The sequence below is a fragment of the Pollachius pollachius genome (genome assembly GCF_949987615.1).
Source record: "Pollachius pollachius genome assembly, chromosome: 4".
NCBI lineage: Eukaryota > Metazoa > Chordata > Actinopteri > Gadiformes > Gadidae > Pollachius > Pollachius pollachius.
The window spans coordinates 259316-274580 of record NC_136937.1 but is presented as its reverse complement, the minus strand read 5'-3'; the positions used below and the strand labels follow the sequence as shown (position 1 = coordinate 274580).

Genomic DNA, 15265 nt, shown 5'->3' with positions numbered 1-15265 from the left:
GCCCTCTTAATAGTTTCCATCAAACCAACACACAATTGTGAATGAATAGGTCTTGCTGGCTTTACAGGGGAAGTGGTGAGCTTGCCTGACCTGGAATTTGGATAATTATGATTAGAGGTATAAATCCGTATTAACAAAAGGGCCAGGTGATTAGAGGAAGTCATCCTCAATAACAGGATACTAACAAACTGCTGAGTGCTGTTCCCCAACAACTGCAGCTCTGTGCTGCCCACGCCGGCTTATTTTGTTTCATATTTATCGTTGAACAGTGTGATCGACTTGAGGCTAGTTCTACATCTGTTGGTGATCAGATGTCGGCCGGGGGCACATGTAGGTCAGTGTGTCGGATATGGGATATATTTGCACGCATGTGTCGCGTGCTTTGTGCATTTGTGTGTGACTCAGCATGCGTAGCGCGCTCAGACAGGAAGGAGAAGGGCTCCGGCCATAAGAGGCTTTCTCCGGGGGGGTCAACATGACCCCCCCAGTTAAGATCGGGATTATCTCTGATGTGTGCCACTGGACGGGGGATTAACGCCACTGAGGAGAGACTCTGACGCGGCTTCATCATCCCTTCATTACCTCTGGACCAGGCTGCTGTCTGAGAAGAGAGGAGAGAGGAGAGAGGTGGGATGAAGAGTGGTCGAGGGATACACAGCGAGGAGAGAGGAGAGAGGAGAGAGGTGGGATGAAGAGTGGCCGAGGGATACACAGCGAGGAGAGAGGAGAGAGGAGAGAGGTGGGATGAAGAGTGGCCGAGGGATACACAGCGAGGAGAGAGGAGAGAGGAGAGAGGAGAGAGGAGAGAGGAGAGAGGTGGGATGAAGAGTGGCCGAGGGATACACAGCGAGGAGAGAGGAGAGAGGAGAGAGGTGGGATGAAGAGTGGTCGAGGGATACACAGCGAGGAGAGAGGAGAGAGGAGAGAGGTGGGATGAAGAGTGGCCGAGGGATACACAGCGAGGAGAGAGGAGAGAGGAGAGAGGTGGGATGAAGAGTGGTCGAGGGATACACAGCGAGGAGAGAGGAGAGAGGAGAGAGGAGAGAGGTGGGATGAAGAGTGGTCGAGGGATACACAGCGAGGAGAGAGGAGAGAGGAGAGAGGTGGGATGAAGAGTGGCCGAGGGATACACAGCGAGGAGAGAGGAGAGAGGAGAGAGGAGAGAGGTGGGATGAAGAGTGGCCGAGGGATACACAGCGAGGAGAGAGGAGAGAGGAGAGAGGTGGGATGAAGAGTGGGCGAGGGATACACAGCGAGGAGAGAGGAGAGAGGAGAGAGGAGAGAGGAGGGATGAAGAGTGGCCGAGGGATACACAGCGAGGAGAGAGGAGAGAGGAGAGAGGTGGGATGAAGAGTGGCCGAGGGATACACAGCGAGGAGAGAGGAGAGAGGAGAGAGGAGAGAGGTGGGATGAAGAGTGGCCGAGGGATACACAGCAAGGAGAGAGGAGAGAGGAGAGAGGAGGGATGAAGAGTGGCCGAGGGATACACAGCGAGGAGAGAGGAGAGAGGAGAGAGGAGAGAGGTGGGATGAAGAGTGGCCGAGGGATACACAGCGAGGAGAGAGGAGAGAGGAGAGAGGAGAGAGGTGGGATGAAGAGTGGCCGAGGGATACACAGCGAGGAGAGAGGAGAGAGGAGAGAGGAGAGAGGTGGGATGAAGAGTGGCCGAGGGATACACAGCGAGGAGAGAGGAGAGAGGAGAGAGGAGAGATGAAGAGTGGCCGAGGGATACACAGCGAGGAGAGAGGAGAGAGGAGAGAGGAGAGAGGAGAGAGGTGGGATGAAGAGTGGCCGAGGGATACACAGCGAGGAGAGAGGAGAGAGGAGGGATGAAGAGTGGCCGAGGGATACACAGCGAGGAGAGAGGAGAGAGGTGGGGTGGAGAGAAGATGGTTAGATAATGGTTAGACCATGAGGATGGAAAGAGAAGCACAGAAGAGCATGATGGAGCGACAGAGGAAAGTGATCAAAGGGAAGATAAGAGGCATGCATAGACCGCAATGAAACAGCAGGCATTACCTCATGCGGGTCCCACTGGATGAGTGTGTCTGTGTGATAGCGATAGCTGATACAGTGATGGCCAGAGATGGCCGCTATTGTTCTGCTGACACACGCTCAAAGACACTCACACCATCCTGAAGAATGGATTTGATTGTCGAAAGTGAAAACAATAGACAATTCTCCTTTCTGCCTTCTTTATTTGCATCTGTAGAATAAAGTTAAAAATTGCTTCAAACTCACCAACAGGCATTTGAATTTTTGGGACTGAATTCCTCAATGGTGATTTCATTGCAGTGTTATAGCGTTCCAGGGTATAGCAGCCTTGACACATACCACACGAAGCGTGTCAACCTTCACAGTAGATCGTACGCTTGCTTGACAGCCTTTGTCAACGAAAAAGAAAGACCCCATGCTTTGTGTTGTGATGACGTCACACACACAGACCAGACGCATACGTCAAACAATAGAAAACACGAATGCATGAGCAAAAGGTCTTGTTTTTACTTGACATATGTTGTAACCTGAGCATCAGAAGAAGGGTTAGCTGTATAGAACAGGGCGCTTTCTGCAGACCTGACCGGCCTGACTTCAAGCCATATGTAAGTTGGGTTACAACAGACACGTACACACACACACACACACACACACACACACACACAACCACACAAAAACATATGAACACACACACACACACATGAATGTACACATACACACAGACCCACACATACACACAAAACACATATGAACACACAAACACACACAGAAAATGTGCACTCACGTGCACACACATACACATGCATGCACATGTCCCCAGTGCAGTCAGACACATGCCCCTGGTTACTGCAATATGTAGAGCGGTGATTGATGGGAAACCAAAAACCACCTCACTAGTGGGGCGAGCACAGACGAGAGAAGGAGTGGACAGAAGGGAGAGGAGCCACTTGGGTTACAGACATAAGTGAATAAGTCTGTTGGAAAGGGGAAGAGGTTGATAATGAAAATACTATAGAGCCAGGCCGATGGTGAAAGGAAGGGAGAATGGGAAGCAGGGAACTGTAAATGTTGACGCTTTTTTTCCCGCTGTTCCTGCACAACATGTATGAGATATATCTCACTCTCCTCCTCCCTCTCTCCCCTCTTTGCACTCCTTTTTCTGAACCTTGCTCTAAGTTATTCACTCGCTTTTCAATCATTCTTATTCAAACCATATGTTCTCTCTCTCTTCCGCTCTTCTACTTTCCCTACTATCTCTCTCTCGCCCTCTCCCCCTCTCTTATTTCTCTTAACTCTATCTCTCCCTGACTCCTAAATCTTTTTTTCTTTCTCTTAACCATGGCAAGATGTGATGAAAGTCTTCGGGAGGTCCTTGTGTGTGTGTGCATGTACACACGTAAAATGGGTGTGTACGCCACACACATATCACAAACCACAGATCACGCATCACACATCACGCATCACGCATCACACATCACACATCACAGTGTCTTGCCTGTGCGTCTTGCATGCATGCATTTAAAACGAGACAAGCATGCACTAATAAAAACGTAAGTGGTCTTTATCCAAACAGTGGCACACCCATGCGTTTTATGTGTGTGGACTACTAGTTCACACACACACACACACTGATCAGTATGTTGGTGCCACTGTAAACCTTGACTTTAACAAATGAGTGCCTTTACTGAAGCAGAACTGTAATGTAGTAAACTCGGTAAGCTCCACTAATGGTCCATGTGTATAAACCTCTGTAGAACAGGACTTAAAGGGCGTCCACAAAGCTGTAGAATAGGGGCCTTGTTAATATTTGCCAAATCTACATGTCAACAGGCCACAGATACGTTTCTTTTTCACCAAATTTCTTAGAAGTTTGAGCTTGGTTTTCTGAGAGGCCATGCTTCTGGCCTGCCTTGTGTACACACCGAGCTCTGTTTCAGTGTGTAAATACCTCCTGTACCTGAAGTGGGAACGGGCTCGGCCCGTCAAGGGTGGGTCTGAAAAGAAAACCTGGAAAGAAGCACGCAACTCAAGGCCGTGTAAGGATCTTATGCAAGACCTGAGCTATGTACTCTCTAAATGGAGTGGTTGATACGATGAACCAAGTCAAGGGGCTCAGAGACCACACATACTCTACAGTTGGAAGGGGGGGCTTTCCCAAGTTCCTTTCTGGGATGCCGAGCTGTCCTGGGATCTAGTCAATTAGATGAATGAATCCAAGTGCAGCGGAACTTACATCCATGTATCTGGTTAGAGGTCAACATCTTTTCACCTCTGTACTGCGCTTCAACTTGAAGATGGGGGTTGCCCTCAGACCAGAGTAGATGATCACAGAGTGGCCGGAGTGTGGCCAGAGCAGGTTCGGCTACTCTTTCCCCTGATTCTTTAGCCGCCTGGCTGGTCTCTCCCAAATCATTGAATATTATCCAATATGTTTATATATGGACGTTTGAGACTGTGATGTTTGCCTTCCGCCGTCAGGCTGCCTGTAGCAGGGCAGTAGATTCCTGGCAGGGCGCCCTCTTTGGTTTGGGCGGCCAGCGACCCGAGCCAATGCTTGATGTGTATAGCAGGTGAGAAAAACAGCGGTAAACACACAAATGAGACGGGACTTTTTGTTTTTGCACTCACAGATGAATGATCTCTTTGTGAGTGTGTTTTTTATTGGTGTGTGTCTGTGTGTGTGTGAGGATATGAGTGACGATGAGTGAGGATATTTTGAGTGTGGTAAACTGAAGTCCCATGATGTTTTGAAGCCTGGAACAGAGAGAAGGAGCGATGAGGTAAGAGATGAGGAGCAGGAATGGATAGAGAGGGAGGAGGAGGCTGGACATCAGGGAGACAGAGGGAGACAGAGAGACAAAGGCACAAATTAATCATCTTACCCAAAACCAACTTTGGTCGGTTCAATCAGTGGACGCTTCTCTATGTCTTGATTTAAGTGCATTAAACAGTACATTTTAAGCGCAAGTTAAAAGCCGGTAGATGTGCAGTCATTTGGTTTTCCAGCCGAATGAATGAAACACAGTACATTATTAATAGATCTGGAAGCTCCCCTTTAACCTCCCTGTCTGCGCCTCCTACGTTATTCCCTCCATGTATAACATAGACGCCGGAGTGACCCTAGCCTCACACGCTCACACACATTATACCTTCCTCGCACAAATACACACACAGAAAAATGGAGGAAATCTCTTAAGGCCCTGGGGGGAAGTATTACGCAGGGGTAAGATCAGCTCAGGGTCCACCGCTAAGTGCTGCTGGGAAATGGAATGTTGGCTTCCAGTCAGTCAGGTGACCACACCACACACACACACACACACACATTCACATTCACACGTCACGTGACCTGATCTCTGGTCCATAACATCATGGTTCTCCCATCAGAAGCGTGGGGGTTTGTGGGGCTGAGGAGCAGTTTGACACCAGATCATCGTGTGTAGGTTTGATTCAGAGGTGACGGCTGACTGAAAGGCTGCTGCCAGAGGTGGATGGAAGGAGGGAGGAGGATGGAGGAGAGACAGAGACAAAGAGGGAGGGTTTTCAAATTCGAGCTTGAATCAATTTTCCTGTAAGTGTGTGTGTATGTTACTAATGGACCATCATCACTGGAGTAGAAGGGGGCAGACTAGGTTAGGCAGATAAAAGTCATCTCTCTCTGTCTGTCTCTCCTTCTTGTCTCTCTCTCAGTCTCTATCTCTGTCTCTTTCTCGCTCTTTCTGTCTTAATGATGCTCTTTAGAGGGTCATGGAATGGTAGTGGAAATGATCGACAGAGATCTGATGGATTGTGATCTGGTGTCATGTAGGAGTGAGGTTCTTCCTACAAACATCATTTTTGCAATCTGCTCAAACAAAATGTTTGTCAAAAGCTTAATCATAAAGACTACCAACAAAACAGCATGGCAGCTGTGAAGCCTCGTGGACACTGCTAGCGAACCTGTACCATGTTTTTTGAATACCTTATATGCAGCAGCTCAAATTAATCCCAATCATTGCCCATGTTTGTCATGATTTTATTAAAAAGAGCATATTACTCAGATTCTCTGATTACTGAAAACACATTCCTTTCCATAATTGTTCAATCTTTTTTGATCCATGTTAGGAATTAAGAAGCTGCTATTGGTTATGTATAACTGTAATGTAATAACCATGAAAATATTATTAATTAATTTATGGCTCATAGTTGTTCAGGAAATGATGCCCATACATGCCCACAGCCACTGAGATTGCCTTACCTTGTTTGTCAAGCAGCATTGTGTTGCTGCTTATTTTTGGGTTAGCAATGCACTGAATGTGTCAACTATAGTTAGACACAGCCACGGTGAGGCTACAAAGCTGGCTACATCAATACCTCCACAGGCACGTGTGTACAAACAGACACCCGTACACACAGACACACACACACAGACAGACACACACACACACACACACACACACACACACACACACACACACACACACACACACACACACACACACACGCACACTCCAGCAAAGACACACGCACAGACACACAGCTCTCAAATATTTTATTTTTGGAGAAAGTATGTCTCTTAAAACAGAGCTGAATATATAATTTCACTTTGCTGCTATAACATGTTGCCGTTCTTTACATTGTATTTAGACACACGTACATACAAGCACACACTCACGCACAGACACACACACACACAAACACACACAGGATGCATACCTATAGCCTTACTTTACAAGATCTTCTTTACTGGCCACATTAAGTGTGCGCAGAGTTGGAATGCCCGTAAAAATCACTGTGTGTCTGTGTGTGTATGTGTGTTGTGCATGTGTGTGTGCCTGCATCAGTGCATCTTTATCCTTGTGTGAGTTTCCTTGTGGTTTTCTGTGAATGTGCTTCATAAAAGTATTGTTCAGTGTGTAAGAATGTAGACTGCATCATTGTTCTCCTTGCGGCCCATGTGGTTTGGATGGGGAAACACTAATAAAGATCTCATTTAAATCTTGCTGCTAAGCTCACAGACTTCAACCCCATGTATTATATCCCCTCTTTATTTTATTAGAATTCTCTTTTCATGCTTGTTACACTGGTGGGGCTCACTGAATGCTGTTTTTTTATTTTATGCAGGCTGCGCGTGTCGCATGGAGATGGTAGTTCATGGAAGTTCATCCTCTCTTAATGTTTCTATCCTCACCACCTCCCCTTCCATTGTCTCTCTGTTTCTATCTCCTTAAAGTCTCTCATTGTTTTGTTGACCATTGGATTTAAACAGGAATGTGATTTTGAAAGCAGTATCAAAAAGCAATGTGACCAAAACCAACCCAGTAAAAACAGCAGGATAGAGTACCCCATTCTCTCAGCTTGTTTTTCTTTTGTGGTTCCCTTTGCATGTTCACAGGATGCCATCCTTAAAAATAAATCACACCTCTAAAAAACCAGGACAGAGCATTCATTACACACACTTTGGCTGCCTCACCCAACGAGGGACTGTCTGTGAGGTCATGCTCGGACTAGAACTCGCCTTTTGTCCCATGTATTACGTTGGCTTGAAAGGATGAACCGGTCTGGGTGATTCAACTATTTAACGTTTCTGCGGGCCTCACCACAACGCCATTACCAATATCATCCGTCATACATACACATACAGATGGAGTACGTTCTTGTCACGACAAACAACGGCAATCGAGCGCTTTCGTCTTTTTGAGTCAATGTGTTTCTTGAAACAATGCTTGTCCCAGTACCAAGTTTGAGAAAGTTTGTTGTCAAAAATAACTGTCAATCGCCATACAAGTACGGAAAATAACAGACCAACGCGCTCCTGCTATTGTCCACGTTCGGGCGGGCGTGCTCGCCCTGAAACGGCCCGTGACCAATAAAACAAGTTCTATTGGTAACGGATGTTTGTGGTGAAGACAGGCGAGCCGTTTGCCAGGGTTTCACACCCAGACAGGTGTGCGTCCTTCAACCATCAGTCAGTGGCCCCGGTGCAGTCCCTCCACTCAGCCCTCTCCTTAGTCAGTGGCCCCACTCAGCCCCTCTCCTCAGTCACTGGCCCCACTCAGCCCTCTCCTCAGTCAGTGGCCCCCACTCAGCCCTCTCCTCAGTCACTGGCCCCACTCAGCCCCTCTCCTCAGTCACTGGCCCCACTCAGCCCCTCTCCTCAGTCAGTGGCCTCACTCAGCCCCTCTCCTCAGTCAGTGGCCTCACTCAGCCCCTCTCCTCAGTCACTGGCCCCACTCAGCCCTCTCCTCAGTCAGTGGCCCCACTCAGCCCCTCTCCTCAGTCAGTGGCCTCACTCAGCCCCTCTCCTCAGTCAGTGGCCCCCACTCAGCCCTCTCCTCAGTCAGTGGCCCCATGCAGCCCCTCTCCTCAGTCAGTGGCCCCACTCAGCCCCTCTCCTCAGTCAGTGGCCCCATGCAGCCCCTCTCCTCAGTCAGTGGCCCCACTCAGCCCCTCTCCTCAGTCACTGGCCCCACTCAGCCCCTCTCCTCAGTCACTGGCCCCACTCAGCCCCTCTCCTCAGTCACTGGCCCCACTCAGCCCTCTCCTCAGTCAGTGGCCTCACTCAGCCCTCTCCTCAGTCAGTGGCCCCACTCAGCCCCTCTCCTCAGTCAGTGGCCCCACTCAGCCCTCTCCTCAGTCAGTGGCCCCACTCAGCCCTCTCCTCAGTCAGTGGCCCCATGCAGCCCCTCTCCTCAGTCACTGGCCCCATGCAGCCCCTCCACTCAGCCCTGTCCTCTGTCGACCTGCAGGACCGTAAGCTATCCAAGTCGGAGCGGCAGCGGTTCAAGGAGGAGGCTGGCATGCTGAAGGGCCTGCAGCACCCCAACATCGTGCGCTTCTACGACTCCTGGGAGGGGCCCTCCAAGGGCAGGAAGTGCATCGTCCTTGTGACCGAGCTGATGACGTCGGGCACGCTCAAAACGTGAGTGCAGTCATACACGCATACGCACACATAACATCCACACACACACAACATAAACACCCACACAAAACAATTACGACTCACAAATAAAATGAAGAATATTAAAGAATTACATTTCCTTGCGTGTGTATGTTCGTGTAAGTGATTCATTGTGAAATAACTGATTGGTCACGCGGATGCGTAAGCTTTGGTTGTCCACTCGCGCAACACATGCCGGTCCATTTCTCTGCTGTCGAGCGGCAGAGTTGTCATAATGAAAAGCTTAATGGGGCAGCGTGGGGGTTGTGGTATGGTGGGCTTCTCTAGAGTGGTGCACTTTGTGATTGCCGCAATGCCTGCTGGGACGCCAGCCCACCGGCCAGCTGCTGCTTCTGCTGCAGATTCTTTTCATTCCTGAAAGAGCCAGACGGTGTACAGTGTGTGTGTGTGTGTGTGTGTGTGTGTGTGTGTGTGTGTGTGTGTGTGTGTGTGTGTGTGTGTGTGTGTGTTTGACAGGGGGCAGGGCAGACAGTGGGGCACTGGGAGTGTGAGGGTGGACAGAGGGAGAGGAGGAGGCAGACAAAGTGTCCGGCAGGATGTGGAGTTATGATGAAGGGCCATGAGACATGAGAGATAGACATATGGATTGTTGTAAATACTCACACTTGATTAACGCACACAATGGTCAGGCAGACAGGCATTCAGATGTGGCCTGCAGTCAGCCAGAATGACCGGCTGGTACATGGACCAAAGCATAACAGCAACTTGTGACAGCATGAATAATGACATGAGGAATTAGGCCAGTGCTAGGACATGCTGGATCAGTAGCGCCCTCCACTGGATAACACAGAGCACTGATGAACCTGTGTGGAGGATTACTATCACATGTTGTGGTGGACAGCTGGGTGTGAACTGCATCACTTTCGCTAATAATTCATAGTGAAATTCATGTAGGACAATAATCAGTATATATTTTTTCTCTTCTCAAACCTCTATCAAAAGTAAAAAAAGAATATGGGAGATATGATTGGTACATTTTGAATACTGCTAGAATTTAAAACATAGAGCAGCTAAGAATTCAAACACTAACTAGAAATACTTGTTTAGGTTGTAACCAATTCACAACGTGTTTCTGTGAAGTGAATACACAGACTTAAAGTACCAGGAGAACGTGTGTGTGTGTGTGTGTGTGTGTGTGTGTGTGTGTGTGTGTGTGTGTGGTTGAGTGTTTTCAGATATTGACCAGGAGAGCTTCAAGTCTCTGTCCTTAGGTCCAGCATGTCTGTTAACACTGCTGCCAGGGAGATAGGGGGAGGGAGAGATAGGGGAGATCCTTGTGTCACAGTACATAGACGGTGGTGGGGGGAAATCAAAAGGTACGCACACTGATGGATCTGCTGTGAAACCTGATCAGTCTTCTGGTCAGCCATCAGTTATTTCAGCAGGAGAGTCTGACCTCTGGCCTGCTAGCTTAAGCAGCACTAACGCTAAGCAATATATCTCTTGTCAAAGCGATTCCCTCTACAACCACCTCTGCGGGGACTGTTGCAGTTGTGTGTGTTTACGTGGATTCAGTAAACAGAATACAGTGATGAACACTTCCGTTTATGTCAATTAATTATGATATGATAATGAGACTGCCGCGCATAAACAAAGTCCAATCGTTGTTCCCGGGGAAAGCATACCTAGGTTTCATTAGCTTTCAGTTTTGTTGTATCCATAATGGATGCAAAGCTTTTCCACCAAATGTCAGCTCAGAGTGCGAGAGAACCAATAGATCTCTATGAGCTAACCGCTAACAGAGCTATCACATAGCATTGACTATTATGCAGAATGATCTTCACAAACACTCTGCTTGTTCTATAGCTCTCTGTGAAGAGAAAATATATTGTTTACTCAGAACCCCCCCCCCCCCCCCCCCCGTCATTTCAGTAGTCAGACTCCTGTGAAACCCTCTGGTGCTGATGTGTGTGAGTCAGGACAGGAACATGCTGAATACACTCCTATCCAATGAGGCTTAGCTGGCCATCATATGCCTGCGTTGTACCTGCCAAAACTAAAGCCTCACCTACTGCAAAAAAAATACTTTGTGAAAGAAGTCATGAAGCCAAGACTGACGACAACATGCTAATGTCAGCATCCCTTTGAGTATATCCTGAACCATCCTGATACACACACACACACACACACACACACACATACACACACATGCACAAACATACACATGCACACACACACACACACACACACACACACACACGTGCACAAACATACACATGCACACACACACACATACACGCACACACACATTTGCGTGCACACACACACACACACACATGTTGCCAAACACACACATGCGCAGACACACACACACACACACCAATACACGTGTTCACACTCTAATTGAAACAGTCAAACTCTGTTGTAGCAGGAAACTGGTATGACAGGAAATACAGCTCTGTGGTTCCTCTGACAAGCTTACTAGTACTAAGATTTATAGCTCACCGCTGTATATCCCTCTGGTAGAAAACTGCCCCGTCAATCAATTTATCATTGAGGGCGGCTTTGTTTACAATCTCCAAAGATAATTTATAGCATTGCCAGCCTTTATGACCAACTAACTGCCATGTAATGCCGCTAACACAAAGCAGATGCAGTTATCAGGTGACTTATAATTGCTAATGCAAATATACCACATGTCATTGCTTTTAAAATGTCATGCACGTTCAACCCATAGGGACCAGAATCAACAAGGTAATGGCAATTTGATGTGACTTCTGTCTGAATTTATCATGGCTAAGGATAGTATGCATTACCTCTGCAAGAAATCTAAGAAATAAAGCTGCTGGGACAATCATCAATGTTGATAATGAATGTCGACACGATCAACTGGTATTTATGCAAACAGAAAGATGTTGGGTATGAAGCACTGTGATCCAAAATAGCGACCTTAGCCTTAGCTTGATATGAAATGGGTCAAGTCTTTGTGTGACACACACTTCATGCCATCAAATCCTCACATGCTCATGTTTGACAGTAACTGCTTAATGCCACCCCATTGTATCAGAAGCTACACATTCACTAAGAAAACAGTGACTGAACTTCAGCAGATAGCTACAAGTTCACATCCCGTCAAACCAAACAGTGACTGAGCTTCAGCAGATAGCTACAAGTTCACATCCCGTCAAACCAAACAGTGACTGAGCTTCAGCAGATAGCTACAAGTTCACATCCCGTCAAACCAAACAGTGACTGAGTTTCAGCAGATAGCTACAAGTTCACATCCCGTCAAACCAAACAGTGACTGAGCTTCAGCAGATAGCTACAAGTTCACATCCCGTCAAACCAAACAGTGACTGAGCTTCAGCAGATAGCTACAAGTTCACATCCCGTCAAACCAAACAGTGACTGAGCTTCAGCAGACAGCTACAAGTTCACATCCCGTCAAACTAAACAGTGAGTGAGCTTCAGCAGATAGCTACAAGTTCACATCCCGTCAAACCAAACAGTGACTGAGCTTCAGCAGACAGCTACAAGTTCACATCCCGTCAAACCAAACAGTGATTGAGCTTCAGCAGATAGCTACAAGTTCACATCCCGTCATCCAAACAGTGAATTTCCTGACTGTGCATTTCCAGTGTGTTATTAATTGTTCATTAATAAACCTGTTTTCCTGTCCTCCAGCTACCTGAAGCGCTTCAAGGTAATGAAGATCAAGGTTCTGAGGTCGTGGTGCCGTCAGATCCTCAAAGGCCTTCACTTCCTGCACACGCGGACCCCCCCTATCATCCACCGGGACCTGAAGTGTGACAACATCTTCATCACCGGCCCCACGGGCTCCGTGAAGATCGGGGACCTGGGCCTGGCCACGCTCAAGAGGGCCTCCTTCGCCAAGAGCGTGATAGGTAGGAGGAGAGGGAGGGGGAGGAGGAGGAGGGGGAGGAGTAGGAGGAGGGGGAGGAGGAGGAGGAGGAGGAGGAGGGGGAGGAGTAGGAGGGGGAGGAGGAGGAGGGGGAGGGGGAGGAGGAGGAGGGGGAGGAGGAGGGGGAGGGGGAGGAGTAGGAGGGGGAGGAGTAGAAGAAGGGGGAGGAGGAGGAGGAGGAGGGGGAGGAGGAGAGGGAGGGGGAGGAGGAGGAGGGGGAGGAGTAGGAGGGGGAGGAGGAGGGGGAGGAGGAGGAGGATGAAGAGGGGGAGGAGGAGGGGGAGGAGGAGGAGGGGGAGGAGGAGGAGGAGGAGGATGAAGAGGGGGAGGAGGAGGAGGAGGAGGGGGAGGAGAAGGAGGAGGAGGGGGAGGAGGGGGAGGGGGAGGAGGAGGGGGAGGAGGGGGAGGGGGAGGAGGAGGAGGGGGAGGGGGAGGAGGAGGGGGAGGAGGAGGAGGAGAGGAGGAGGAGGATCCTTGAGGTTTATCTGGCTGCATGCAGGCACCCACAGGCAGAAGGGGGATTTAACTTTCTCCGCTATTCCTCTCTCTCCGTCTCTTTGTTGTAGCGAGCGTCCCTCTGTCAGTTTACCTTAAGTTTAAACTGAATATTAATGACATGAAAATGTTTATGTCAATGCTGTTACCGCCTGTAAATGTGTTCACATGTACTTGGCATGAATATGTTCATGATAAGGTCAGGAACATATATCAGACTAGAACAAAGAATTTACATTTAGCATTTACACACACACACACACACACACACACACACACACACACACCTTCCGTGCTTCAGGGCCTATAACTAGGGTGCATTAATATGGAATGCATATGGCTCAGTTTACGAGGCAGGAGAGAGTGAGTGCTATTACAGGTTTATTCGTGCATTATAGCGATTAAGTGTACAAGTTCACACACAAATTAATCTCAACTGCTTCTGAAGCAACCCCTGTGGTTAATGTCCCGGGGGTGTCAGTCGTTCTGTCCTTCAGTCGCTGAACCTCAGTGAGTCAGCCAAGTGAAACATCCGCGCACATCACAGTGAAACATTAAACAAACATGTAGGAACATTTTACAGATCCAAGAAGCAATTTATCAGTCTCTCGCTTTCAACTTTTGTTTAACTCGAACCTCACTAATTATGAAGCATTTTAAAGAAAGAGAGAGAGAGAGAGAGAGAGAGAGAGAGAGAGAGAGTTATTATGACTGTTATTCTATCAATCATGGCTGAATGTAAAATCACCTTTCCTGCCATTAGTCATGGAACCAGTTGCTCCATATGAAAACCATTAGGTAGCTTACTTAGAAACAGATGGGAGCTGGAATCCCACCAAACTATTGGTACTGCAAATTCTATCAGTGGTCCACAGGAAGCGCTACTGATTTCACCATCATGGGGTTCCTGAACACATGAGCCTAAAGTTGGCCTTAAATAAAGTTAGGTGCAACCGTTGTCAATGAGATACGGGCAACATTTATGACTGCTGACTTACACAAAGGGTTCCTTGTTTTATGTTGGCAAATGCTTTTATGCTTTTATCAATCTGAGACCTCAATGCATTCAGTATGGGTTCATTGATTCATTTGACATTTGGTGGGGTATTTTAGACAAGCAGGAATGAAGAAGGGAACAAAGTTAAATCGTACATAAATCGTATAATCCCGGCAATTTATTTAACATATTTTCTATACCTGTGAAGAAAAGGAATAAAAAACATTGAAACCCCCGATTTCAATCCCACGAGAAACAATATAGCACATAACCTCAAGCTTGCTGATATAGGATGTACCCCCCAGCCAGCAGCCCCTGACCCCCGCTCCCCAGGGATGTACCCCCCAGCCAGCAGCCCCTGACCCCCGCTCCCCAGGGATGTACCCCCCAGCCAGCAGCCCCTGACCCCCGCTCCCCAGGGATGTACCCCCCAGCCAGCAGCCCCTGACCCCCGCTCCCCAGGGATGTACCCCCCAGCCAGCAGCCCCTGACCCCCGCTCCCCAGGGATGTACCCCCCAGCCAGCAGCCCCTGACCCCCGCTCCCCAGGGATGTACCCCCCAGCCAGCAGCCCCTGACCCCCGCTCCCCAGGGATGTACCCCCCAGCCAGCAGCCCCTGACCCCCGCTCCCCAGGGATGTACCCCCCAGCCAGCAGCCCCTGACCCGCTGTCTCCCCAGGGATGTACCCCCCAGCCAGCAGCCCCTGACCCCCGCTCCCCAGGGATGTACCCCCCAGCCAGCAGCCCCTGACCCCCGCTCCCCAGGGATGTACCCCCCAGCCAGCAGCCCCTGACCCGATGTCTCCCCAGGGATGTACCCCCCAGCCAGCAGCCCCTGACCCCCGCTCCCCAGGGATGTACCCCCCAGCCAGCAGCCCCTGACCCCCGCTCCCCAGGGATGTACCCCCCAGCCAGCAGCACCTGACCCCCGCTCCCCAGGGATGTACCCCCCAGCCAGCAGCCCCTGACCCCCGCTCCC

General features: G+C 49.1%; 1 protein-coding gene across 1 annotated transcript in view; it reads left to right on the top strand.

The window, feature by feature from the left end:
- wnk1b (WNK lysine deficient protein kinase 1b) overlaps positions 1 to 15265 on the top strand; it is a 92785-nt gene that overhangs the window by 25093 nt on the left and 52427 nt on the right. Inside the window, exons 3-4 of the mRNA XM_079735606.1 lie at positions 8721 to 8893; positions 12557 to 12777. Coding sequence (XP_079591732.1) covers positions 8721 to 8893; positions 12557 to 12777 — 394 coding nt within the window. The remainder of the gene's footprint in view (positions 1 to 8720; positions 8894 to 12556; positions 12778 to 15265) is intronic.